This window comes from Hyperoodon ampullatus (genome assembly GCF_949752795.1).
Source record: "Hyperoodon ampullatus genome assembly, chromosome: 15".
Lineage (NCBI taxonomy): Eukaryota > Metazoa > Chordata > Mammalia > Artiodactyla > Ziphiidae > Hyperoodon > Hyperoodon ampullatus.
In genome coordinates this window covers 63,109,079-63,136,618 of record NC_136928.1, presented here as the reverse complement: position 1 = coordinate 63,136,618, position 27,540 = coordinate 63,109,079, and the positions used below count along the sequence as shown (strand labels likewise).

Below are 27,540 nucleotides of genomic sequence, written 5' to 3'. Positions count from 1 at the left end.
CTTAACTTTAGTATCTGTGGGTCATTAAACTATTCGCCTTTGTTTCTTAACTCCCCCCTCAAAAAATATTGAAGTTATTTTTGAAAGGGTTGCAAATTTGGTTTTTGTGTGTGTGTGTGTGTGTTTCATTGCATGTCAGTATGACTTTAATGCTAATAAGAGATTAAAATTTGGTTATTTGTTGTAGTCCTTTCAGTTTTATGTGGTGTGCCTTTGTTCATAAACTCAAAGAACGTGTTATTTCATATTACAAGATATGAAAATAAAATTAATTTACACTTACTTTAATAAGCAAAGATGCAGAAAGAAAAAATAATTTTCTGCATCTTCTATCACACTCTGCTGAGGTGAACTTGGTACACCATGTTACATGTATTCTTGTATGCATTTCTAAAGAATATGTTTTTAGGATTGAATGTATAGCACTATTTGTATAATCTTTTCAGGTGCTAGAATTTGGTGTTTTTCTAGTTTTGTCAGATAGAGCAATGATCGCTTTATTTTTTGTTTTCTTCCATCTTACCAAACTTACTGCAAGTGTTGGTAAACCAAAATGTTAAAAAATTTATTTGTAAACATATTATAATTACCACATTAATTATAAGTAAATTTTGGGAGTTAGTCTCAGGTTTGTAAATTATGAGTTGTGAAAAAAGCAAAAGAGAAAAATCAGATATAGAGATATAAATAAAATATAAAATGTCTCAACTCTAACCTCTTCATCCTTTTAGATTACCATTGTTAACAGGATGCTTAGCTATTTAGACTTATTTGCTACACGTGTTTATGAGCATTTTTAATGAAAGAGGTCATACTATACTTCTGGTCTGTTACTTGCTTTTTAATGACTTATTCTGCCTTAGATATTGGTGTTATCGCCTCTGTTTGATGACTTAGGCTCCTGACTACCTTACTGCCAGTGTGTCTCTATCTAAGTGACTTGTCTAATTATGAGTAGAACTCAGAGGAGGGGTTAGAACTAGACCTGTAGATGCCTTCTGAACTCCTTAGGATAGAATGAAATTCCTTAGAGAGAATGTAAGGAGAGGACCATAAAGCTCAGGCCAAGCCTGGGGGTTAAATAAGTAAGAGCAGCCATACTCTATTAGAGTATTATAGTCCCAGAAGAAGGGACTTAGAAGTCGTGATATACGTCTCCATATGAACGTCTCTTCATTTTATTTCTCACCATCCAGCATTCCTTTTTTCAGCTAATGGCATCCATGGCACAAAACAGAAATCTGAATGTTATCCTCTCTTTCTCATCCTCCACAATGAGGCTGTCTATCAGATTCTGTCTATTTTTCCACCAACATATATTTCAAATCTGCCCATCCTCTTACTTCCCACAATCACAATATTACGGTCTGAGCCACAGTCGTTTTGAACCTGGGCTACAGTAATAGCTTTCTAACTGGTCATTCTGCATCTGTTCTTGGCTCACTTCTGTACATTCTCCACAATGCAATGAATGTAATCATTTTTGAATGCAAACCTGATCTGATCATTCTCTCTCTCTTCTTAAAATACTTTTCATTTCTTTCCATAATTGTTCAGTCCAGAGTCTCTAATACAGCAGAGAACATCTTGTGTGATCTGCCCTGTTAGTTTTCTTTCTGTGGCCCAGTGATTCTCAAAGTGTGGTCCATAGGTCCCCTCAGGGTTCCTAAGATCCTTTCAGGAAGTCCACGGGTTAAATGTTTTCATGATAAAACAGTGTTACTTGCCTTTTTTCATTGCATTGACATTCATACTGATTATGCAAAAGCATGATGTTCTTCCCCATGCACTTAGAGTAAAAAGTATGGCAGTTTCACTTAGAAATACCTTTGATGAAACAGTAAAAATTGTTAATTTTATTAAATTTTGAACCCACGAGTATGCATCTTTTAACTGTCCTGTGATGAAATGGGAAGTGTGCATGAAACACTTCTGCTGCATGCTGAAGAACCATGGTTGTTTCAAGGAAGTGCACTTGTGTAGTTGTTAGAGTTATAAGCTGAACTAGTTGCTTATTTCATGGTATACCATTTTTATTTGCAAGAATGACTGATAAAATACGTTTATTCAGATTTGATTATTTGGCAGGTATTTTCTCAAAAATGAATAAAAAATGCCTGTCAGTATCCATCCAGTTGATAGTATTTGTTGCCAATTTTAGAAGTAGACTTTTAAGCAGAAATTAGAATTTTGGAAAACTTGTTTCCTCCAAAGTGAGCTTTAATGACTTTTTTGATGGGCTACGATGATATTAGTGAGTGTCATTTTCTGATATTATATGATGAAGTGTGTTAACATTTGGAAGATCTGTATATAGCAGTGGACTAGTATTTTCCCAATGATTGATGCATGGTGATTCAACATCAAGCATGGGCAGAAGATTACCTAAAAGCATAAGATAGGCCAATTAATCTTAATGTGATAGAGTTTGAGAAGTTCTTTTTTTAAGATTTCAGATACCATATTGCAACTAATCCTAAGCTACCACTTTTCAAGTTTTTGAATATTTAATACTTTATTAAAATATTCTGTTCTTTTCCAATCACATATTTGTTTTGGGTCAGCGTTTCTTCATGTATTTCTGCCAGAGCATCCTATTGTAATACATTGAATGTGGAGGCAGGTGGGCAAATCCAGCTACCTTCTTTTTTTTTTTTTTTTTTTGCGTTATGTGGGCCTCTCACTGTTGTGGCCTCTCCCGTTGCGGAGCACAGGCTCCGGACGCACAGGCCCAGCGGCCATGGCCCACGGGCCCAGCCGCTCCGCGGCACGTGGGATCCTCCCAGACCGGGGCACGAACCCGTGTCCCCTGCATCGGCAGGCGGACTCTCAACCACTGCGCCACCAGGGAAGCCCTCAGCTACCTTCTGATAAGCCAGATTTTAAAGAGATTTGCAAGAATGTAAAACATCACCACTCTTCTCATTAAGTTATTTTTGTTTTTTTTTTTTAAGTATAATTTCCATTTTATTGTCTTTCCAGGGGACAGTATTTCTTTAGTCTTTAAGAACTTAGCTTCTTACATGGGCTTTGGTGGAGGTCGTGGGGCAGCACCAGCAGGTCTAAATCTGGGTGGAGGTGTTCCGTCCTTCCCGGCTTCCCGAGAACGATTCCTGACTGCCTTGCTGTGAATGACACAACTCACGCAGTAATGCAGTTTCACATACAGCTTGGGAAGCACATAGGCATCGAAAACACTCGCTTTGGAAATGTCCCGGATGGCTGCGGCCTCTACGATGTTCCAAATGACGAGCCTTTTTTTTTTTTTTTTGCGATACTCGGGCCTCTCACTGTTGTGGCCTTTCCCATTGCGGAGCACAGGCTCCAGATGCGCAGGCTCAACGGCCATGGCTTACGGGCCTAGCCGCTCCGCGGCATGTGGGATCTTCCCGGACCGGGGCACGAACCCGTGTCCCCTGCATTGGCAGGCGGACTCTCAACCACTGTGCCACCAGGGAAGCCCCGACGAGCTTCTTAATGACCTTATCCTCGGGCACGCGTCAGGCACAGTTGGTGCAGCGAATAGGCTGCATGTGGCTGCGGCCCTTCTTGGCACGACCATTATTCCTTGTTTTCTTGGTCATAACAGTCATTTTTCATCACAATATGCTATTTATTTTTATACCTAATGAGTTTATTACTGTTATACGAATTAATGTTTAAAGTATTCTCATCTTATAATTTCTACCTTGATAAATATTTCTATATAGACACACACACACACACACACACACAGAGCCAACATAAATGAAAACTCAATTTTCAAGTTCTTTTAATTATTTTAAAGATGTGTAGAGGGGTTTTAGGGTTGAGAAATGTTCCTCTAGGCACATTTTTCTTTCAGTTTCTCTAATGTGTCATGTTCCTTCCTACTGAAGGGATTTCACTCATGTCATTTCTTCTGCCTGGATTCCCGTCCCAGTGGAATAAATACATAAAAATCGTTTATTCCCATATATCTCATCACCTCATCATGGAAGTATTTTATTACCCCTGGCATAGACTGATTTCCCCTTGACTTATTTATCCTTTGAACTTCTCTTAAGTAAAGCATAGCACCTTTTTTTAGGTTCAGTTGTATAATTATTTAATACCTGGTAACCTTGAACAGAATATGCGTTTCATGACAACTAGGGCCTGTCCTTTTATTCTTGTATCTCCCATGTCTTCTATTGAATAAGTGCTCAATAAATATTTTTTTAACACACGTGTCAGGTCCTATGCTGGGTGCCAATGGGACATTGGAGAACAAGGTTTTGACGGTTTAGTCTTGCGTTTAATTTATTCCTTCAGATGTTTGATGATGTTTTTTATATCTCTCCATTCTTTCCATCTTCTCTTTCTGTTTTACTTTGTGTGTTAAAGAATTCTGTTTAAAAGTAGTGCTCTGATTAGAACATTTGAAAAGTACTAAAAATAACCCTTCCCTCTTCCTCCCCTCGTACGATATACACCACTCTTCATTCTTTTGTGTTCTTCTGTCCAGTCTTCTTACTGTGGTTTTATGATTCGCATAGTTGTGACCATTTGATTTTTCTTTCTTACTACTACATGTGCTAACTTAAACTTTTTATGATTATAAGGTAGCATATCTCATTCTAGAATATTGATATTATATTCAGAATATAAAATTTATAGATAAACCTTGCTAATACTTTAGAATATTTCTTTAGTTTTTAATAAGTGTCATTTGTACCGTTGACATCATAGAATATATTCTGATATTTTGCATACTTAAACAGATTGAGTAATAGCTAATCTAAGTAGCTGGTTATTTTCCCCCCTCATTTAAAATCTATTTTATTTATTTATTTATTGTTTTTCTTTTGTCTTCTATTCCTCATTTAAAATCTAAATCACTTGTTATAGTTTCTTGTTAATGTGAAGAGCCACTAGGTTGCTTCTCTGCAACTCTGCTTTTGTAGCTAGGAGACTAGTATCTATTTGTGTGTTTTCTTAATACCGTGTCCATTGTTGAAGCCCTGTGTAAACCCTGTGTTTATGCATTTATACATCTTTCTATTTAAAATCGAAATAGTAGCTATAATTCTCAATATGACTATTGCCTTTTTAAGATTAATTCACGTTTTATAAAACTTGTCTCTTTTTTGTATTAGGAAATGGAAAGGTCAGTAGTTGCACAGCTGCTGAAGGTAGTTTCACATCTCTCACTGGACTTCTAGAAGTTGAACCTCTGCACTTTACTTGTGTGTCAACTAGTGATGGAACCAGAATAGAAAGGGATGATGCAAGTACGTTTACTGGTATATACCTTCTCTTATTATATACATTCTTTTATTACATATTTTATGTTGTAATAAAGTGATATATCAGTATTTACATATCAGTTTATAGTATATGTAAATTCCTTTGCTGTCATGTTTAGTAGAAACTTATTGGTAGAAGGCACATTTTGGGGAAAAATCATAAGTGGTTTCATATTCTTTTCTAAGTCTATTCATGGTTTTTTTCCTACCCTCTAGAACCCTATGTTAAATCTTTTTGTTTTATGTATGTGCATTTTTAGAAACATTTTAATTTGGAAAATATGAAACATAACGAAAGCAGAGGGACAAGTACAATAGACTATATTTTCATTACCCACCTTCAGCAATCAGTCTTGATGGTCAATTTGGCATCATGGTGTAATTTCTTGCGTTTAAAGTTAAAGGTATATTTGGTAATGCCTTTGAGAAGGTTGAGATGAGTGAAGAGGGAATACTGTTTTTTCAGCTAGTTTAAAACCACTTTGGATATATGAACCAGTATTTGTGTGTGTTGAATATATGGTGTTGTTGATGTTTTAAATGAATAATCAGTGAGAAGAACTTGTGTTTATTCTATATATCTTACTTCCTGTGTTTTTTCTTCACATTGTAGGATCAGTGTTTATTTACAGTTAGTTCTATCTGGGCACAAATAATTGAAGTTTTTTAATTAAAAACATTGGTATATGGTTTTACATTTATATTACAGTCCCAGAAGTGTTTTTGAATATTGTCTTGAATGAATTCTGCTGTTGATGGTTTTTTGTAAGTAGGTGTCTTTTTGTTTCTTCAACTGTTTAACAGAAAGTAAAAATAGTTTGCTTGAGAAGTCATGAAAAATTTAATCTTGCACTTGGGTCCAGAATGGCAAAGTGTTTTAAAGGGAAATTAACAGTCCTTTGAGTGCCTTTTTATTCAGAATCATCTTATATCTTCCAATTGTAGAAGTAACCACTAAGTGAAATTCATTGCTTATGTAGCTGAGAGTTTTAACTTAAAAATAAAATTTTGTATTTCTTTCATATGGAGATGCCAGAAGGGTCAAAATTCATTTGTGTTTGTTTTCTTGGACTATTGCAGTCATTTTGTAGAAACTTATATATTTATAGTGGTATGGAAACATGCGATAACAAGAAATTAAACTTCCAGAAAACTCTTTGGTTCTAAATCAGACTTTTTTTTTTGGAACTGTCATAAAATTAATTTTTTATTTTAAGAAAATTAATGTGTTTGAATAAGTAATACTTTCAGAAGTTATAAAATTTAAAACATAAAAGATCTGGTTTGAAAAAGAAAAGTATTCCCTCACATTCCTAACCATTTCTACTCCTGTAAAACATACAATAGGACCAGTTTCTTGTCTTTCCAAAGGTAGTCTATGCTTTTATAAGCATTCACCTCTGTATTCCACCCAGATTGAAACCACCACTAGCAGAGGGATACTTATTAAATGTTAGGGCAAAGTCCTGACTAGTGATTATAAGGTGCTAGAAGATGACTGTAGTCTCTCAGCTTCCTGTCTCCTTTTCTTTTGAAACATGTTAATTGTGAAATATAATGCACATACAGAAAGATGCAGAAAACAATTGTATAGTGAAGCAATTTATCACAACACAAACTGCTCATGTGACCACCAAGTCAAGAAATAACATTTCCAGTACTCTAAAAAAAGATTTCGGGCTTCCCTGGTGGCGCAGTGGTTGAGAGTCCGCCTGCCGATGCAGGGGACATGGGTTCGTGCCCCGGTCCGGGAAGATCCCACATGCCGCGGAGCGGCTGGGCCCGTGAGCCATGGCTGCTGAGCCTGCGCGTCTGAAGGGCTGGTTCATTGGTTGGTTCATTTTCATTGCTGTTTACGATTCTACTCTCTGAATAAAACAAAATTTATGTACCCACTATTGATTTGTGTACTGTTGAGTGACATTTGGGTTGTTATATTGTAGTGCTGTTAGTACTAGTGGATACACTATTCTCTTAGGCATGAATGTAGAAGTTGATTTGCTGCTTTATAGGGTTTTCATATATTCAACTTTAGTAAGTAACGTTAAAGAAATGCACTCCTTAATTTACAAGTATATTAAGATTTTCTAGTTATCATCTTATTATTCATTTCTATTTAAAATGCTGTGGGGTCATGCCGCGGAGCGGCTGGGCCCGTGAGCCATGGCCGCTGAGCCTGTGCGTCCCGAGCCTGTGCTCCGCAATGGGAGAGGCCACAAGAGTGAGAGGCCCGCGTACCGCAAAAACATAAAAAAAAAAAATAAAATGCTGTGGGGTCAAAAGAAATACTTTGATTGTCAGTCTGCAGAATTTATTGGGAGTTGCAGAGGATCAGCAATAATGCTTGACAATAATGTTTACTCTGCACTTGGTGAAGTGTGCTCTGTATATCCACTTGGATATAGAGTTTGCTAATTGTGGTCTTCAAATTTTCTGTCTTTGATAATTTTATCTGTTTTTTTGTTTGTTTTTGTTTTTAGTTAATAAGATCAGCATGTTAAATTCTTGTCGTTATACCTGTGGATTTGTCTATTTTAGTTTCAACAATTTTTATTTTATACATTTTGAAGCTACCATATAAATTTAGAATGGTTGTATCTTTCTTGTGAATTGAATCTTTTATCGTTAGGTATTATCTCTCTCTCTCTCTCTAAGATTGATTTTCTAAAATTACTTTGTTTGATATTTCTCTACCAGTTATCAGCTTTCTTTTGGTTATTGTTTGTATGGTATATATTTTTCCTTCTTTTTACTTTCAACTTTTCAGCGTCTCCTTTCATTTTAGTCATGTCTTTTATAAGCAGAATGTAGTTGCTTTTCCCCCCCTTTCTTTCAATTAGAGTGTTTAGTTTATTTACATTTAATGTACTTAGTAATACATTTGGATTCAGATCTACCATGTTTTTCACATATTCTGTTAGATTTCTCATCTTGCCTGTTAGATGTTTCTTTTTCTCCTTTGTTTCCATTTTATTAGTGATTGTATTTTTATTGAGCTATTATTCTACTTTTTATTATAATATTTTTAGCAATTATCCCAGAGAGCATAATATACACATATCCTTGACATCCAGAAATCCAGTTGCTTTTTTTTTTACCATACAGTGCAAATATATTGAACATTATTTATCACCTTTCTAATTTATATGGCAATGTGGCTTTATACCTTAATTTTATATGTATTTTAATTCCATGGTTATTATTATAGTTTTTATATTCAGTATTCATTTGGATTTATTTCATAATTCCATTTTCATTTCTCTATTTCTTTCTTTGCTTTTGAGCTTTTCTGTGGTTTGATTTTTCTTTATGTTTGAAAACCCTGTAAGATCACTTTTTTTGTTCTTGTCTACTGATGATGAATTAACTTAGTTTTTTGTGGGAAAATTTCAAATATTTTTTGAAAAATTAGATAAACGACAGTCATTATCCATACATAGTATCTTTTTTTAAATTTTTAAATTTTTAAAAAAATTTTTATTTTTTTTTGCGGTACGCGGGCCTTTCACTGTTGTGGCCTCTCCAGTTGCAGAGCACAGGCTCCGGACACGCAGGCTCAGCGGCCATGGCTCACGGGCCTAGCTGCTCTGAGGCATGGGGGATCTTCCCGGACCGGGGCACGTACCCGTGTCCCCTGCATCAGCAGGCGGACTCTAAACCACTGCGCCACCAGGGAAGCCCCCCATACATAGCATCTTAAACAATGTGGATGTCCTCTTTAATAACTGATTCCATTTTTATTATAATTATCTAAATTAACTATGGTTTATTATGGTGCACTTTATCATAATCTAATAAATTAGCATAATCAATGTCGTAGTATCATCTATTTTTCAATACTTAATTAAATTTTTCTGAATATCATAATAACTTTCTACATTTGGCTTGTTTGGATCAAGATGACATATCTTGATCCTTTTTTTAAAATAAATTTATTTTATTTTATTTTAAGTCTTCATTGCTGTGCACAGGCCTTCTCTAGTTGCGGCAAGCGGGGGCTACTCTTCGTTGTGGTGTGCGGGCTTCTTATTGCAGTGGCTTCTCTTGTTGTGGAGCGTGGGCTCTAGGCATGCGAGCTTCAGTAATTGTGGCACACGGGCTCAGTAGTTGTGGCTCGTGGGCTCTAGAGCGCAGGCTCAGTAGTTGTGGCACATGGGCTTAGTTGCTCCGCGGCATGTGGGATCTTTCTGGACCAGGGCTTGAACCCATGTCCCCTGCATTGGCAGGTGGATTCTTAACCACTGCGCCACCAGGGAAGCCCCCATCTTCATTCTTGAAGAGTATTTCACATGTTATAGCATTGTAAGCCAGCTATTATTTCTTCTAGTTATTTAAAGGTAATCTTTCATTTTACTTTACACTGTTTTTGTTAGACATCACTTGTCAGTCTTATTATTCCTTTTTTAATGTCATTGTCAGTTTTCAAGGTGTTTTTGAGATTCATACTGTCTCCCTTCTCCCCTCCCTCCTTTATTTCTCCCCTTCACCGCCTTTCTGTCTGTCTTCAGCATTTTTCTATGATTTCCTACATTGGTTTCAGTTGTATTTATCCTGGTTGGGATTCACAGGGCTTCTTGAATGCTTACTTCGTATCTTCCATCAGCTTTAGAAAGATCTCAGCCATTAACTGTTGAAACACTGCCTCTGCCCTGTTTTTTATCTTCTTTCTTTTTGCGTCTCCAATTTCATGTATGTTACACTTCATCACTATAACTGACATAATTTCAACTTTTAAATCTCTTCTTTTACTATGGATATTTTCTTCTAATTCATTCATCTTAGTTTACTGTTTCTCTCTTCCAATGTGTAATCATTTGTGGGGGAAAAGCTATCTTTCCTTCGTTCTACTGCAGTGTCACCTCTCTTCAGAATTATGTGTTTGCTATCTGTGTGGGTCATTTCTGTTCCTTTGGTCAGTTTATCTAGCCTTATGCCAATACCTCATTGTCTTAATTACTGTAAGTTTATGTTAAGTCTTAAAATCTGCTAGTACAAATCTACCAACTTTTTTTCTTTTTTGGTAGATTTAGAAAATTTATATATGAAGTTTTCATAGTGTTGTGCAGTCATTACCACTAATTCCAGAGCATTTTAATCACTCCAGAAAGAAACCCTGTAGCCATTAACAGTCACTCCCAATTCCCCTCTCCCCCATCTCCTAGCAATCACTAATCTGTTTTGAGTCTCTATGGATTTGCCTACCCTGGACATTTCCCATAAATGTGGAATCATATAGTATATGACCTTTTTGTCTGGGTTCTTTCACTTTGTTTAATATTTTCAAGGTTTTTCCATTTAGCATGTCTAAGTGCATCTTTTTTTTTTTTTTTTTTTTTTGCTGTACGCGGGCCTCTCACTGTTGTGGCCTCTCCCGTTGCGGAGCACAGGCTCCGGACGCGCAGGCTCAGCGGCCATGGCTCACGGGCCCAGCCGCTCCGTGACATGTGGGATCTTCCCGGACCGGGGCACAAACCCGTGTCCCCTGCATCGGCAGGCGGACTCTCAATCACTGCGCCACCAGGGAAGCCCTAAGTGCATCATTTTTGTAGCTGAATAATATTCCATTTTACATTTACCACTTAAAAATTTTTTTGGATATACCACATCTCGTTTATCTACTCAGCAGTTAATGGACATTTGGGTTGTTTCCTCTTTTTGGCTATTAAGAAAAATACTGCTGTGAACATTTTTGTGTTAAGTGTTCATTGTGATGTATGTTTTCAGTTCTCTTGAGTGTATACTTAGGAGTGTAATCCACCAACATTCTTTTTCTTAAAGATGCTCTTTCATAAAGATTCTGGGTCTTTTGTATTTCCATTTTTTCCAGCTTTATTGAAATATAAATGACATATAATAGTGAGCAAGTTTAAGGTGTACAGTGTGTTGTTTTGAAAAATTTATATATTGTAAAATGATTACCTCCATAGCATTAGCTTATACTACTTCACTGTGTCACAGAATTACTATTTCTTTTTTGTGGTGAGAACATTTAAGTTTTACTCTCTTTGTAACTTTCAAGTATATAATGCAGTATTATGATCTATAATCAATGTGCTGTACATTAGATCTCAGTAATTCCATTTAAATTTTAGAACTGGATTGATAATTTATACTCAAAAAACTTATTGTATTTTAATATGGGGTTTGAATATAAGTCAGTTTGGGAGGATTGACATCTTAACATTAAGACTTTCAGTGCATTAACATGGTAATATTCTTTAGTATATATTTATGCTAAATTAGGTATTTCATTTATCTTGGTGATGTCTTATAGTTCTTGGTGCACTAGAAGTTTTGCACATCCTTTTTAGATTTATACCTAGCTATTTGATTTTTTATGCTATTATAAGTGCTATTTTTCTTAATTTTATTTCCAGGTTTTTCTTGCTGGTCTATAGAAGTATAATTGATCTGTGTATATTAATCTCATACCTGGTGACACTGCTATATTAACTTATTAATTCTTGTAGATTGTACATTCTTAGGGATTTTTTTTTTAGGGATTTTAAATATACACAATTACGTCATCTGTTAATAAAGAGATTTTTACTTTGTTGTTTTTCTAGGTGTTATATCTTTTATTTCTTTTTCTTGCTCTATCATGCTTCCTAGGACTTCCTGCATTTATACTGAATAGAAATGGTGATAGTAGTCATCTTTGTCTTGTTCTCACCTCTTTTTTTTTATATCTAGTTTTAGAGGCTCTTAGTATAAAAATAGAAAATGATATTGAAAGCTCAGACTGTGCAAAAGATTTAAAAATTAGTTTTGTAGTAGCAGGATGACTTATTTTTCTTGGGTTGTTTATGTCTCTTATGTGTTTCTTGTGACTTAGCTCATTTTCCTTTAAATGTTATTTGGGCATTAGATTTTTAAAATCAGTAAAGGGCTAAAATACACATGGTTAATATTGAAAAATCACTTAAATTACCCCAAAGTACAAGTACAACATAAATGCCTTAGTAAGTCTAATAATTTTCCCTCTAGAGTTGGAATGAACTGCTGTTGCTTTGGTGGAACGCTTGATGGAGCAAATGGATTTCATTTTACAGCACACAACTTATATGAGTTATGATTGCTTTTTCTTTGTCCAAGCTTATATAGTTGAATTTGTGCAAGTTAAATGAGGTGTATGATGGCTACACTGTAATGATCATGTTTTTTTTTTTAAGTTGAGGAAATTTTTAATTGTTAAGAGGCTATGCACAGTTTTGTTGTTATTTCAATCTTGTGATTATAGCTTAGTTTTTAAAAACAGTTTATTTGAATTCTGGCATAATATAGTCATTGTTAGATGTTAAGATAGGCTGTCAGATTACCTTTTTTCTCCCCTTTTCAGGTATTTATGAGCAAATTACTTCTCTCAATTTTATTTTATTTATTTTTATTTTTATTGGAGTATAGTTGATTTAAAATGTTGTGTTAGTTTCTGCCATATAGTTCCCTCAATTTTAGATACATTATCTGTAAAATGAGATAACTTATTACCTACTCAAGTGCCATTGCAAAGACTAAATGAGTTGATGTAAGTTCCATACTTAGCACTATGCCTCATGTTAGGTTTGATTTCACACAGCCCTTGGTTCTAACCCTAGTTCTACCATTAGGTAACTCTACAGGGTAACTTCTCTGAGCCATTCTTTACTTAATCAACTAAAGACCAGAATCATACTACCTGCCCTTCAGGGTTCATTTGTTGAATGTAGTAATTAACTAAAACCAGTGTAAGGTAGTAGGTAATACATTCTAAACATTTGTTATTATTGTAGCAGTTATCTTTCCTTAATATAAGTAAGTCTTTCTCTTACTTCACTTAGTATAATAATCTCCAGGTCCATCCATGTTGCTGCATATGGCATTATTTCATTCTTTTTCATGGATGAGTAGTATTCCATTGTATATATGTACCACATCTTCTTTATCCATTCATCTGTTGATGGACATTTAGGTTGCTTCCATGTCTTGGCTATTGTAAATAGCGCAGCCATGAACATTGAGGTGCACGTATCTTTTCAAATTAGAGTTTTCTCTGGGTGTATGTCCAGGAGTGGGATTGCCGAATCATATGGCAATTTTATTTTTAGTTTTTTAAGGAACCTACGTACTGTTTTCCCTAGTGGCTGCACCAATTCACATTCCCACCTACAGTGTAGGAGTAGGAGGGTTCCCTTTTCTCCACACCCTCTCCAGCGTTTGTTATTTGTAGACTTTTTAACGATGGCCATTTTGACCGGTGTGAGGTGGTACCTCACTGTAGTTTTGTTTTGCATTTCTCTAATTATTAGTGATGTTGAACATCTTTTCTTGTGCCTATTGGCCATCTGTATGTCTTCTTGGAGAAATGTCTGTTTAGGTCTTCTGCCCATTTTTTGATTGGGTTGTTTGTTTTTTTGTTATTGAATTGTATGAGCTGTTCGTATATTTTGGAAATTAAGCCCTTGTTTATCACATCGTTTGCAAATATTTTCTTATAGGTTTTTTTTTTGTTTTGTTTATGGTTTCCTTTGCTGTGCAAAAGCCTATAAGTTTGATTACGTCCCATTTGTTTATTTTTGCTTTTATTTCTATTGCCTTGGGAGACATTGGTACAATTTATGTCAGAGAATGTTTTGCCTGTGATCTCCTCTGGGAGTTTTATGGTGTCATGTCTTATATTTAAGTCTTTCAGCCATTTTGAGTTTATTTTTGTGTATGGTGTGAGGGTGTGTTCTAACTTCATTGATTTACATGGGGCTGTCCAGCTTTCCCAGCACCACTTGCTGAAGAGACTGTCTTTTCTCCATTGTATGTTCTTGCCTCCTTTGTCGAAGATTAATTGTGTGAGTTTATGAAATTAAGTTTTTATTTCAGCTTTTTCCAAAATGTTTTACACAGATACTGGTAAATATATAATGGGAAAAAAGTTCTTTTATGCTGTATATTTAAATAACATTGAAAAGGGGAGTAAAAAAATTTTAACTTTGTGCGATTTCAGAGAACTGTAATGATGGTAATGTTCATGGGTAAGCAGTATGTGCCAGACTTATTTGACTGTGCATCTGACATGCTTCTCTTCTTCTTAGTGTTCTGAGGAGCATATGGTAGGAAACATTGCTTTGCATATTTGTGGGCAAGATTCTCTTTCCAGGCTATGCTTTAAATGAGGAAATAGGTGTCGTCAGTCTTGTTAAATGATGTTCTTGTAATTGAAAGTTGTTTGAGGTTTTTAGGGGAGGGAGAAGAAGGTGGTGTTGCTGTAAGAAACTTAGTAAAGGAAACTCAGCCTGTTTCTTATGCCCAAATTGCGTAAGAGTTTAGCCATATTAAATGAAATTTCTTCCATGCTGACAATATTTTTAATCTCAAAAGCATACTAATTTTTCTTTGATCAAAAGTCATTCCTGGGGGCTTCCCTGGTGGCGCAGTGGTTGAGAGTCCACCTGCCGATGCAGGGGACACGGGTTCGTGCCCCGGCCCGGGAGGATCCCACATGCCGCAGAGCGGCTGGGCCTGTGAGCCATGGCTGCTGAGCCTGCGCGTCCGGAGCCTGTGCTCCGCAACGGGAGAGGCCGCAGCAGAGAGGCCCGCGTACCACAAAAAAAAAAAAAAAAAAAAGTCATTCCTGGATCCTTATACTTGAATACTATTATTATCGATATACTTTTACCATTAAGATTTCCTCTAAAGAGTCTTATTTTTTAAAGTAAAATTAACTGTAGTTTTAGTGTGAAAGTAGTATATACTTTGTCTGTGTTTCTCTGTGAACCTTTTCTTCATCCTGTTTTTTTTCCCCCCTTATCTTATGCCAGTGAGTTCCTTCGGGGTTACCCCTGCAGTAGGTGGACTATCATCTGGGACAGTTGGGGAAGCTTCGACAGCCCTGAGTTCAGCAGCCCAGGTAGCTTTGCAGTCTCTCTCTCATGCAATGGCTTCAGCCGAGCAACAGCTACAGGTGCTGCAAGAGAAACAGCAGCAGCTTTTGAAGCTTCAGCAACAGGTTGGAGACTATTTGGCTCTTTGTTCATGCTGTCTCTAAACTTCAAAAGCTGAAAAAATACTGTAAAAATGACCATTATTTTTGTAAAGGAAATTAGGTTGACCGATCTGAGCTAATCATTTTCTACAAAAATTGAGGTAACATCTTTGTGATATACTTAACTTTTTAAAACTTATATAAATGCATTTTCTTTGATACATATCTGGGGGAATATAATTGATATTTACTGTGCAGTCTTTAAGTAAGTTCCATTCTTTACTCTGTTTATAAACACTCTTGGTCAAACATAAGAGTTAAAAGTTACTATTTTAATGGATTGAAAAACCTAAAACAACATTTTAAAGACCAATTAAATTAATGTGAATTAAAATTTAGTAATAATAGCAGACGTTTGGAAACTTCATACAATTCCAGGTGACAAATTGTATCAGGTTAGGCAACATGAGAATCCATTTCCTGTTAATATTTTGTTTTGAGGAGAACTTTGTTTCCTTATTTACATTTAATTGTTCTGGTTCCTTTCTGCCTTTGCTTTGAGAAATTCCTATTTCCCAAATACTCAGGAAAGTTTATATCAAATATTTAAGGAAGTATGTGTGTGTGTGTGTGTATTATACACACACACACACACACACACACACACACACATATATAGCATAGAAGTACTCCATTCATGTTGAGTCCTTTTTTTACTTAATTTCATTTTTATTGAACTAGGGTCCAGTTAATCATGTTTATTTTCACAATATATATCCACGTAGTATTCCCCACAATTTAGATAGGCAGGATTAGTCTATATTTGTTGCTTTTACTTCTTTTACAGAAAGCAAAGCTGGAAGCCAAGTTACATCAGACAACAGCTGCAGCAGCTGCAGCAGCATCAGCAGCATCAGCAGTAGGTCCTGTTCACAACTCTGTGCCTTCCAACCCAGTGGCAGCCCCTGGATTCTTCATTCATCCATCTGATGTTATTCCACCCACTCCAAAAACAACACCACTTTTTATGACTCCACCACTCACCCCACCCAATGAAGCAGTTTCCGTTGTGATTAATGCCGAACTTGCACAGCTTTTCCCAGGCTCAGTTATTGATCCCCCTACAGTCAATCTTGCTGCACATAACAAAAATTCCAACAAGTCCAGAATGGTAAATTACTATATTTTAAATAGGTGTTCGCTTAGACATTTAAAAATATTTTGATGTATACGCTAACTTGAGAAAGCAAAGTTTTATTATGTTAACTTGTTATATCAAATTAGATTATTTTATTTAATGTTACAGAATATACATCAGGAAGTGGGACTTGTTAACTTTATATTATGGTTATTAGTTTTTATAGAGCAAGAGTGATATCAATATAGAGTTATACTTTTTTCTTTTCTAGAATCCACTTGGCTCTGGTCTAGCCCTTGCAATTTCTCATGCTTCACATTTTCTTCAGCCTCCACCTCACCAGTCCATTATTATAGAACGAATGCATTCAGGTAATCTTTGATTTTCTTAAAATATTTTTTTTGCCTTGTCTGCTGGCCCTTTGAAGACTTAATATTTTGTAGTTTGATTTTCTTGTGCAAATAAATCACATCTGCTCTTGGGAAAGTGCTTTTTACCAAGAACAAGTATTACATAAGGCTCAAGCTGTGTACTTACCAAGTTGGATGGAAGAGTGCTGCTCAGTGGTTTCATTAATTCTATCCAAACAGTGGGTTTCATCTGTATAAGAATCTCACCTGGGGCTTCCCTGCTGGTGCAGTGGTTGAGAATCCGCCTGCCAATGCAGGAGACACAGGTTCAAGCCCTGGTCTGGGAAGATCCCACATGCCGCGGAGCAGCTAAGCCTGTGCACCACAACTACTGAGCTTGTGCTCTAGGGCCCGCGAGCCACAACTGTTGAAGCCTGCTCGCCTAGAGCCCATGCTTTGCAACAAGAGAAGCCACTGCAATGAGAAGCCCGCGCACCGCAACGAAGAGTAGCCCCCGCTCACCGCAGCTAGAGAAAAGCCCACACACAGCAACGAAGACCTAACGCAGTCAAAAATTAATTAATTAATTAAAAAAGAATCTCATCTGTTGAACTATGGTTGACATAAATATCTGTCTTTATTATAGCTGCTCAATTACCATTACACTAAAAATTATGCTTAAAGAAGTATTCATTAAGACTAGCATTCTAATGTTGGAACCATTTTTTGAGAATAGCTGACAGAATTACTGCTAATTAAAATAACTGAGTAGGATTACTAACATTTCATGGTCTCTGGATAGTTCATATTTTACTTAGGCTTATACCATGCTTATATGCTAGAGACCTATGATCAGGATAGGTGCTTTTAATTAGAGCATGTTTACTAAATACATTGTAGGCAATATTTGCCTTATTATCCTACCAAATGTTATTTCTAGGCTTGAACAGCAGCAGAATTTGACAAAGTCCTTAGGTGTGTTTTATAGGAGGAATTCACATGAATATAGTGCATACTGTATCACTTTTCATCATATGAAGAGTTGAACCATATTTGCTTTATTGCAGTGGGTTTTTTCCTCTTTGGAAGAGAGAGTTTTAAAAAAATAAAGTGTTACATGCTGTTTTCTGCCCAACTAATCATTCATTGGTAACAATAATTAGTGTTCATGGCATATAGAGTGAAATTCGTTGTTGTCCAGTCTTTATGAAATGTGAGCAGTTGTTTACACTATGATTTGGTTTTCTATCTGTGGACTCGACTGTGGCACGTAAGCCCCCTAAAGGGGGGAGAATTATGTTTTTTGTTCAGTAGTCTTTCTGTTTAGGAAAATACTGCCTTGTTTTCCTTAAAATGGCTCTATGGAGATGGCACTAGTCCCACAAGTTAAACTTAGTTGGGTTCCTTCACTGTAAAATGTAACTGGTAAGGTTACTATCTGCCCCTAACACAATAAAGAAGAACAATAAGTAGGATTTTATTAATGCCTGCTGTTTCCCTAATTGAGCTTATTCCTGAAATGTGTGTGAGTTGAGAGATGCAAATCTGCTCCTCTGGTTCTCTCAGATCATTCTTTTGTTAATATATGAGCTTACACATAAAAGACATACTGTCTCTTTAGTGAGGCCCTTAAGACTAAGCCTTCTACTTCATTTGGTACTGAGCTGAAGAGACAGTGATGTGTCAGTATGGGAGGGAAGCATTGTTTGAGATAAGTTTTATCTGTCTCCATTGGAGGACCTTCCTCAGAGATTTTTTAGTGTGGTAGTAATGACCACATGTGATTTCAGCCTTACGCTTGTCCTTTACATCTTAACCCCAATGTAAGATGCAACTCCAAAAGATGTTAAATAAGGCTTAAGAAAACCAAAATCAAATAATAAAATTTGGTATGAGTAATAAATACATTTAGTTGTGAAATTAAAAGAAAAAAAGACCAAATGACTGAAAGAAGAACCGATAGGTACTTCATTGAATTAATCTATATTTTTGCTGATTTACCTTTTTTTGCTGTAAAGTTTTAAAATAAGCTTATATGTACAGTTGATTGCCTTCATAGTAACAAACTTATTCTTGTATATTTTTTACTTAAATCTTGGGGTTCAAACTAATATAAATTGAAGTTTTAGACAGTTTTTGAATGAGAATTATTAGCATTTCTTCTTGTTTGTAGTTTAGTAAGTTGATTTCATATTTTAAGATGAATGTTCCAGATTGTTTCAGAATGTGTCTTTTGGTTAATTGATACATGGTATTTGTGTCAGCTGTTGCTCTCTATCTCTCATAGGAGCAAGGAGATTTGTGACCTTGGATTTTGGTAGACCAATACTGTTGACAGACGTATTGATACCCACTTGTGGAGACTTGGCCTCCTTGTCAATTGACATTTGGACATTAGGAGAAGAGGTTGATGGGAGGCGATTGGTAGTGGCAACAGATATAAGCACCCATTCACTAATTCTTCATGATTTGATACCACCTCCAGTGTGTAGATTCATGAAGGTAAAGAACTTCAAGAAAATGAATTGATATGCTTTCCATGTTTCTGATAAGTTATGAAAAATATTCAGACATATAATTTAAAAGTATCCTTATAGCGCAGGGAACCATATTCAATATCCTGTGGTAAACCATAATGGAAAAATTATGTATAACTGAATCACTTTGCTGTACAGCAGAAATTAACACAACATTGTAATTCAACTATACTTCAATTAAAAAATAAAAATGAAAGTATCTTTTTATAATTTATAATATAATTATCTTTTAAAATACATGACTCAGATTTTTATTGTGGTAGATGGGTGGTTATGTATATTTATAAGTTTTCATTTCAGATCACTGTCATTGGACGCTATGGAAGTACAAATGCCAGAGCTAAAATTCCATTAGGATTTTACTATGGTCATACCTATATCTTGCCTTGGGAGAGTGAACTGAAATTAATGCATGATCCTCTGAGGGGAGAGGGAGAATCTGCAAACCAACCAGAAATTGACCAGCATTTAACAATGATGGTTGCTCTACAGGAGGATATACAGTGCAGGTTAGTAGAAAATTGCAATATATTTTAGTGTTATTGAAACCTTATATTTTCTATAATGTCTCCCACATACTTGTCAAGAAATGACTTTTCATAAGTGTATAGAAAAGAGCAAAAGGCGGTAGGACACTAGCATGTTATAATAATGTTTAATGCATTAATATATTGTGATTAAATAATTGGTTCTATTTTTTTAATACTTACCAATTGATTAATTGACCAATTGATTAATTCTTTTTAATGGTTGTGTGTTAACTTGTTTTAGAGATTTAATTTTAGTGTGTATTCGTACATGTATGTCAAAGAGAACATTGCAGGAATTATTTTGTTCGTTTATTTTTTACTTACAGGTATAACTTGGCTTGTCATCGACTAGAAACTCTTTTGCAAAGTATTGATCTTCCTCCTCTCAACAGTGCTAACAATGCACAGTACTTTTTGCGAAAGCCAGACAAGGCCGTCGAGGAGGATAGCAGAGTCTTTTCTGCCTATCAGGACTGTATTCAGCTACAGCTTCAACTAAATTTGGCTCATAATGCAGTGCAGAGGCTCAGAGTAGCTCTTGGAGCAAGTAGGAAGATGTTGAATGAAACTTCAGACCCAAAAGATTTAATTCAGACATCTTCCACAGAGCAGTTACGTACTATCATCAGATATTTATTGGACACTTTGCTCAGCCTTCTTCACTCTTCCAATGGTTTGTATTTGACTTAAGTACTTAAAAAGGCCGGAAATATATTTGATGTGATTTTGTTGCATGTTTTGTTGTATTAATATCTCCTGGGTTCTGTTTATTTTGGTATCCTTTCTGATGTATTTCTGTAATGTGTTTTTAGGTTAATTCATTTTTTTCCCTTATTTTTGTTTTTCTTAAATAGATTTTTTTTTTAATTTTTGAATTTTACTTTATGTTTTTATACAGCAAGTTCTTATTAGTTATCCATTTTATACACATCAGTGTATGTATGTCAATCCCAATGTCCCAATTCATCCCACCCCCCCCACCCCCCCAGCCTCTTTCCCTCCTTGGTGTCCATACATTTGTTCTCTACATCTGTGTCTCTATTTCTCCCCTGCAAACTGATTAATCTGTACGATTTTTCTGGGTTCCACATATATGCATAAATATACGATACTTGTTATTCTCTTTCTGACTGACTTCACTCTGTATGACAGTCTCTAGATCCATCCACGTCTCTACAAATGACCAAATTTCGTTCCTTTTTATGGCTGAGGAATATTCCATTGTATATATGTACCACATCTTCTTTATCCATTTGTCTGTCGATGGGCATTTAGGTTGCTTCCATGACCTGGCTATTGTAAATAGTGCTGCAGTGAACATTGGGGTGCATGTGTCTTTTTGAATTATAGTTTTCTCTGGGTATATGCCCAGTACTGGGATTGCTAGATCATATGGTAATTCTATTTTTAGTTTTTTTTTTTTTTTGCTACCATTGGCTCACCTGTTTCTGGACCTCTGGACTTCAGGTTTTGTTTTTTTTTAACTTAAAATTTTTAAAAATATTTATTTTATTTGGTTTTGCCGGGTCCCAGTTGCAGCAGGCAGGCTCCCTAGTTGTAGCTCGCGGGCTCATCAGTCTCAGCATGCATGTGGGATCTAGTTCCCTGACCAGGGATCGAACCCGGACCTCCGGAATTGGGAGCACAGAGTCCCAACCACTGCACCACCAGGAAAGTCCCTTAACTTAATTTTTTAGAGAAATTTTAGGTTCATCCAAAAAGACTCCAGCCTTTTTTTTTTTTTGCGGTACGCGGGCCTCTTACTGCTGTGGCCTCTCCCATTGCGGAGCACAGGCTCTGGACACGCAGGCTCAGCGGCCATGGCTCATGGGCCCAGCCGCTCTGCGGCATGTGGGATCCTCCCGGACCGGGGCACGAACCCATTTCCCCTGCATCGGCAGGTGGACTCTCAACCACTGTGCCACCAGGGAAGCCCTATTTTTAGTTTTTTAAGGAACCTCAATACTGTTCTCCATAGTGGCTGTATCAATTTACATTCCCACCAACAGTGCAAGAGGGTTCCCTTTTCTCCACACCCTCTCCAGCATTTGTTGTGTGTAGATTTTCTGATGATGTCCATTCTAACTGGTGTGAGGTGATACCTCATTGTAGTTTTGATTTGCATTTCTCTAATAATTAGTGATGCTGAGCAGCTTTTCATGTGCTTCTTGGCCATGTGTATGTCTTCTTTGGAGAAATGTCTATTTAGGTCTTCTGCCCATTTTTTGATTGGGTTGTTTGTTTTTATAATATTGAGCTGCATGAGCTGTTTGTATATTTTGGAGATTAATCCTTTGTCTGTTGATACGTTTGCAAATATTTTCTCCCATTCTGAGGGTTGCCTTTTCGTCTTGTTTATGGTTTCCTTTGCTGTGCAAAAGCTTTGAAGTTTCATTAGGTCCCATTTGTTTATTTTTGTTTTTATTTCCATTACTTTAGGAGGTGGATCAAAAAATATCTTGCTGTGATTTATGTCAAAGAGTGTTCTTCCTATGTTTTCCTGTAAGAGTTTCATAGTGTCTGGTCTTACATTTAGGTCTCTAATCCATTTAGAGTTTATTTTTGTGTATGGTGTTAGAGAGTGTTCTAATTTCATTCTTTTACATGTAGCTGTCCAGTGTTCCCAGCACCACTTATTGAAGAGACTGTCTTTTCTCATTGTATATCCTTGCCTCCTTTGTCATAGATTAGTTGACCATAGGTGCATGGGTTTACCTCTGGGCTTTCTATCTTGTTCCATTGATCTCTGTTTCTGTTTTTGTGCCAGTACTATATTGTCTTGATTACTGTAGCTTGATAGTATAGTCTGAAGTCAGGGAGTCTGATTCGTCCAGCTCTGGTTTTTTCCCTCAAGACTGCTTTGGCTGTTCGGGGTCTTTTGTGTCTCCCTACAAATTTTAAGATTTTTTGTTCTAGTTCCGTAAAAAATGCCATTGGTAATTTGATAGGGATTGTATTGAATCTGTAGATTGCTTTGGGTAGTATAGTCATTTTCACAATATTGATTCTTCCAATCCAAGAACATGGTATATCTCTCCATCTGTTGGTATCATCTTTAATTTCTTTAATCAGTGTCTTATAGTTTTCTGCATACAGGTCTTTTGTCTCCCTAAGTAGGTTTATTCCTAAGTATTTTATTCTTTTTGTTGCAGTGGTAAATGGGAGTGTTTCCTTAATTTCTCTTTCAGATTTTTCATCAGTGTATAGGAATGCAAGAGATTTCTGTGCATTAATTTTGTATCCTGCAACATTACCAAATTCATTGATTAGCTCTAGTAGTTTTCTGGTGGCATCTTTAAGATTCTCTATGTATAATATCATGTCATCTGCAAACAGTGACAGTTTAACTTCTTCTTTTCCAATTTGTATTCCTTTAATTTTTTTTTCTTCTCTGGTTGCCGTGGCTAGGACTTCCAAAACTATGTTGAATGATAGTGGCGAGAGTGGACATCCTTGTCTTGTTCCTGATCTTAGAGGAAATGTTTTCAGTCTTTCACCATTGAGAATGATGTTTGCTGTGGGTTTGTCATATATGGCCTTGATTATGTTGAGGTAGGTTCCCTATATGCCCACTTTCTGGAGAGTTTTTGTTATATATGGGTGTTGAATTTTGTCAAAAGTTTTTCTGCATCTCTTCAGATGATCCTATGGTTTTTATTCTTCAATTTGTTAATATGGTGTATCACATTAATTGATTTGTGTATATTGAAGAATCCTTGCATCCTTGGGTTAAAACCGACTTGATCATGGTGTATGGTCCTTTTAATGTGTTGTTTGATTCTGTTGCTAGTATTTTGCTGAGGAGTTTTTCAGTTATATTCGTCAGTGATATTGGTCTGTAATTTTCTCTTATTTTTATAGTATCTTTGTCTGGTTTTGGTATCAGGATGATGGTGGCCTCATAGAATGAGTTTGGGAGTGTTCCTTCCTCTGCAATTTGTGGAAGAGTTTGAGAAGGATGGGTGTTAGCGCTTCTCTAAATGTTTGATAGAATTCACCTGTGAAGCCATCTGGTCCTGGACTTTTGTTTGTTGGAAGACTTTTAATCACAGTTTCAATTTCATTACTTGTGATTGGTCTGTTCATATTTTCTATTTCTTCCTGGTTCAGTCTTGGAAGGTTATACCTTTCTAAGAATTTGTCCATTTCTTCCAGGTTGTCCATTTTATTGGCATAGAGTTGCTTGTAGTAGTCTCTTAGGATGCTTTGTATTTCTGCGGTGTCTGTTGTAACTTCTCCTTTTTCATTTGTAATTTTATTTATTTGAGTCCTATCCTTCTTTTTCTTGATGAGTCTGGTTTATGGTTTATCAATATTTTTATCTCCTCAAAGACCCAGCTTTTAGTTTATTGATCTTTGCTATTATTTTCTTTGTTTCTATTTCATTTACTTCTGCTCTGATCTTTATGATTTCTTTCCTTCTGCTAACTTTGGGTTTTGTTTGTTCTTCTTTCTCTAGTTCCTTTAGGTGTAAGGTTAGATTGTTAATTTGAGATTTTTCTGTTTCCTGAGGTAGGCTTGTACAGCTGTAAACTTCCCTCTTAGAACTGCTTTTGCTGCATCCCATAGGTTTTGGATCATTGTGTTTTCATTGTCATTTGTCTCTAGGTATTTTTTTATTTCCTCAGTGATCTCTTGGTTATTTAGTAACATATTGTTTAGTGTCCATGTATTTGTGTTTTTTATGTTTTTCTCCTTGTAATTCATTTGTAATCTCATAGCGTTGTGGTCAGAAAAGATTCTTGATATGATTTCAATTTTCTTAAATTTACTGAGGCTTGATTTGTGACCCACGGTGTGATCTATCCTGAAGAATGTTCCATGCGCACTTGAGAAGAAAGTGTAATCTGCTATTTTTGGATTGAATGTCCTATAAATATCAATTAAATCTATCTGGTCTATTGTGTCATTTAAAGCTTCTGTTTCCTTATTTATTTTCATTTTGGATGATCTGTCCATAGGTGTAAGTGAGGTGTTAAAGTCCCCCACTATTATTGTGTTACTGTCGATTTTCTCTTTTATAGCTGTTAGCAGTTGCCTTATGTATTGAGGTGCTCCTATGTTGGGTGCATATATATTTATAATTGTTATATCTTCTTCTTGGATTGATCCCTTGATCATTATGTAGTGTCCTTCCTTGTCTCTTGTAACATTCTTTATTTTAAAGTCTATTTTATCTGATAATGAGTATTGCTACTCCAGCTTTCTTTTGATTTCCATTTGCATGGAATATCTTTTTCCATCCCCTCACTTTCAGTCTGAATGTGTCCATAGGTTTGAAGTGTGTCTCTCGTAGACAGTATATGTATGGGTCTTGTTTTTTTTTTTTTTTTTTCCAGTACACGGGCCTTTCACCGCTGCAGCCTCTCCCGCTGCGGAGCACAGGCTCCAGATGCGCAGGCTCAGCAGCCATGGCTCACGGGCCCAGCCACTCTGTGGCATGTGGGATCCTCCCGGAGGGTCTTGTTTTTATATCCATTCAGCAAGCCTGTGTCTTTTGGTTGGAGCATTTAATCCATTCACGTTTAAGGTAATTATCGATATGTATGTTCCTGTGACCATTTTCTTAATTGTTTTGGGTTTGTTTTTTGTAGGTCCTTTTCTTCTCTTGTGTTTCCTACATAGAGAAGTTCTTTTAGTGTTTGTTGTAGAGCTGGTTTGCTGGTGCTGAATTTTCTTAGCTTTTGCTTGTCTGTAAAGCTTTTGATTTCTCCATGCAATCTGAATGAGATCCTTGCTGGGTAGAGTAATCTTGGTTGTAGGTTCTTCCCTTTCATCACTTTAGGTATATCATGCCACTCCCTTCTGGCTTGTAGAGTTTCTGCTGAGAAATCAGCTGTTAACCTTATAGGAGTTCCCTTGTGTGTTATTTGTCGTTTTTCCCTTGCTGCTTTTAATAATTTTTCTTTGTTTTTAATTTTTGCCAGTTGATTACTATGTGTCTCGGCGTGTTTCTCCTTGGGTTTATCCTTTATGGGACTCGCTGTGCTTCCTGGACTTGGGTGGCTATTTCCTTTCCCATGTTAGGGAAGTTTTCAACTACAATCTCTTCAAATATTTTCTCGGGTCCTTTCTCTCTCTCTTCTCCTTCTGGGACCCCTATAATGTGAATGTTGTTGTGTTTAATGTTGTCCCAGAGGTCTCTTAGGCTGTCTTCATTTCTTTTCATTCTTTTTTCTTTATTCTGTTCTGCAGCAGTGAATTCCACCATTCTGTCTTCCAGGTCACTTATCCATTCTTCTGCCTCAGTTATTCTGCTGTTGATTCCTTCTAGTATAGTTTTCATTTCAGTTATTGTATTGTTCATCTCTGTTTGTTTGTTCTTTAATTCTTCTAGGTCTTTGTTAAACATTTCTTGCATCATCTCGATCTTTGCCTCCATTCTTTTTCCGAGATCCTGGATCATCTTTACTATCATTATTCTGAATTCTTTTTCTGGAAGGTTGCCTATTTTCATTTACTTGTTTTTCTGAGGTTTTATCTTGTTCCTTCATCTGGGACGTAGCCCTCTGCTCTTTCATCTTGTCTCTGTTTCTGTGAATGTGGTTTTTGTGCCACAGGCTGCAGGATTATAGTTCTTCTTGCTTCTGCTATCTGCTCTCTGGTGGATGAGGCTATCTCTTAAATAGATTTTTGATTATATTTTTCTTGAGTTTCTGCTATTGATGTGTCACATCATTGTGTTACTAGCAAAATAATAAATAATGTTTGAAAGCGCAACAGTGAAAAGTGTTAATAAATTGCTAATCTAATACAGAACTGTCATTTTCTAACCAGGAGCTATTTTTGATTATTATATATGATGTAATGTGCGCGCGCACACACACAGCCATCTGATACACCGAATTCCACAGAAAAGAAATATAATTGATATAATTGCTAATTCTTCTTTTCTCCAAGTATTTGACAGTTAATATTCTACATATAAGGAATAAATAAATGAATAGGAAAATAAATAGACCAAAAATTTGCTGGGAAAGAAGAAAGCCTATTTAGGGATGCTGATTTTGATACTACAGCATACTCTTAAATAGGAAATTTTACTGTTTTCTTTCTTGTAATAGGACACTCTGTTCCTGCAGTTTTGCAGAGTACATTCCATGCCCAGGCCTGTGAAGAGCTTTTTAAACACCTGTGCATCAGTGGAACCCCAAAGATACGGTTACATACTGGCCTTCTACTGGTTCAACTCTGTGGTGGTGAAAGATGGTGGGGCCAGTTTCTTTCTAATGTTCTTCAGGAACTGTACAATTCAGAGCAGCTTCTCATCTTTCCACAGGATAGGTAAGTCAAAAAATATTGGAGTAATTTGTTATTAGTGATTTATGCTTCCCGCAGTGTTCAGATTTGGAAATCTTGTGTATGTGGATACTGAGTGTGGAGAAATGAACTAAAGCATGTCTTTTCACAGTTTGAGGAATGCCCAGTGAAGGGCATATTGAAGAAGATTCTACATGATGTAACTGGACTGTATTCTTCAGTTTCCTAACTGAATCTGTGGAGTTTATAGATCTGTGTTTACAAATATTTCCTATCAGATCATGTTACTTTATGTGTCAAATGTATATTTTTGAGTCTATTATACAGTTCTCTTTACTTGATTTCTTGTAGATAAAATTAGAAAATATAAGCAGTAGCTGAAGAAGAGCTAATTTTAACATTATACTTCCAGATATAAACCTTACTAATAACCAGATATTCTATCATTACTCTCTTAGATTACAAAGTGAATTATTTTTAAGATGAACACTTAAATTGATTTATAT

The 27,540-nt window shown here is 36.1% G+C and overlaps 1 protein-coding gene and 1 pseudogene across 2 annotated transcripts in view; one reads left to right on the top strand and one right to left on the bottom strand.

Annotated features, from left to right (window-relative positions):
- The window catches only part of BIRC6 (baculoviral IAP repeat containing 6), a gene marked incomplete at both ends in the record, with an annotated part of 232,550 nt that overhangs the window by 72,012 nt on the left and 132,998 nt on the right, over window positions 1–27,540 (top strand). Inside the window, 8 exon segments of the mRNA XM_079721218.1 lie at window positions 5,118–5,264; window positions 15,056–15,243; window positions 16,067–16,390; window positions 16,629–16,728; window positions 18,995–19,209; window positions 19,545–19,753; window positions 20,101–20,447; window positions 26,839–27,058. Coding sequence (XP_079577344.1) covers window positions 5,118–5,264; window positions 15,056–15,243; window positions 16,067–16,390; window positions 16,629–16,728; window positions 18,995–19,209; window positions 19,545–19,753; window positions 20,101–20,447; window positions 26,839–27,058 — 1,750 coding nt within the window.
- Window positions 3,020–3,584, bottom strand: LOC307064307 (small ribosomal subunit protein eS26-like; annotated as a pseudogene). The gene is made up of 2 exons: window positions 3,445–3,584; window positions 3,020–3,254 (listed from the first exon to the last, which is right to left on the bottom strand). The product of its transcript is annotated as a small ribosomal subunit protein eS26-like (transcript).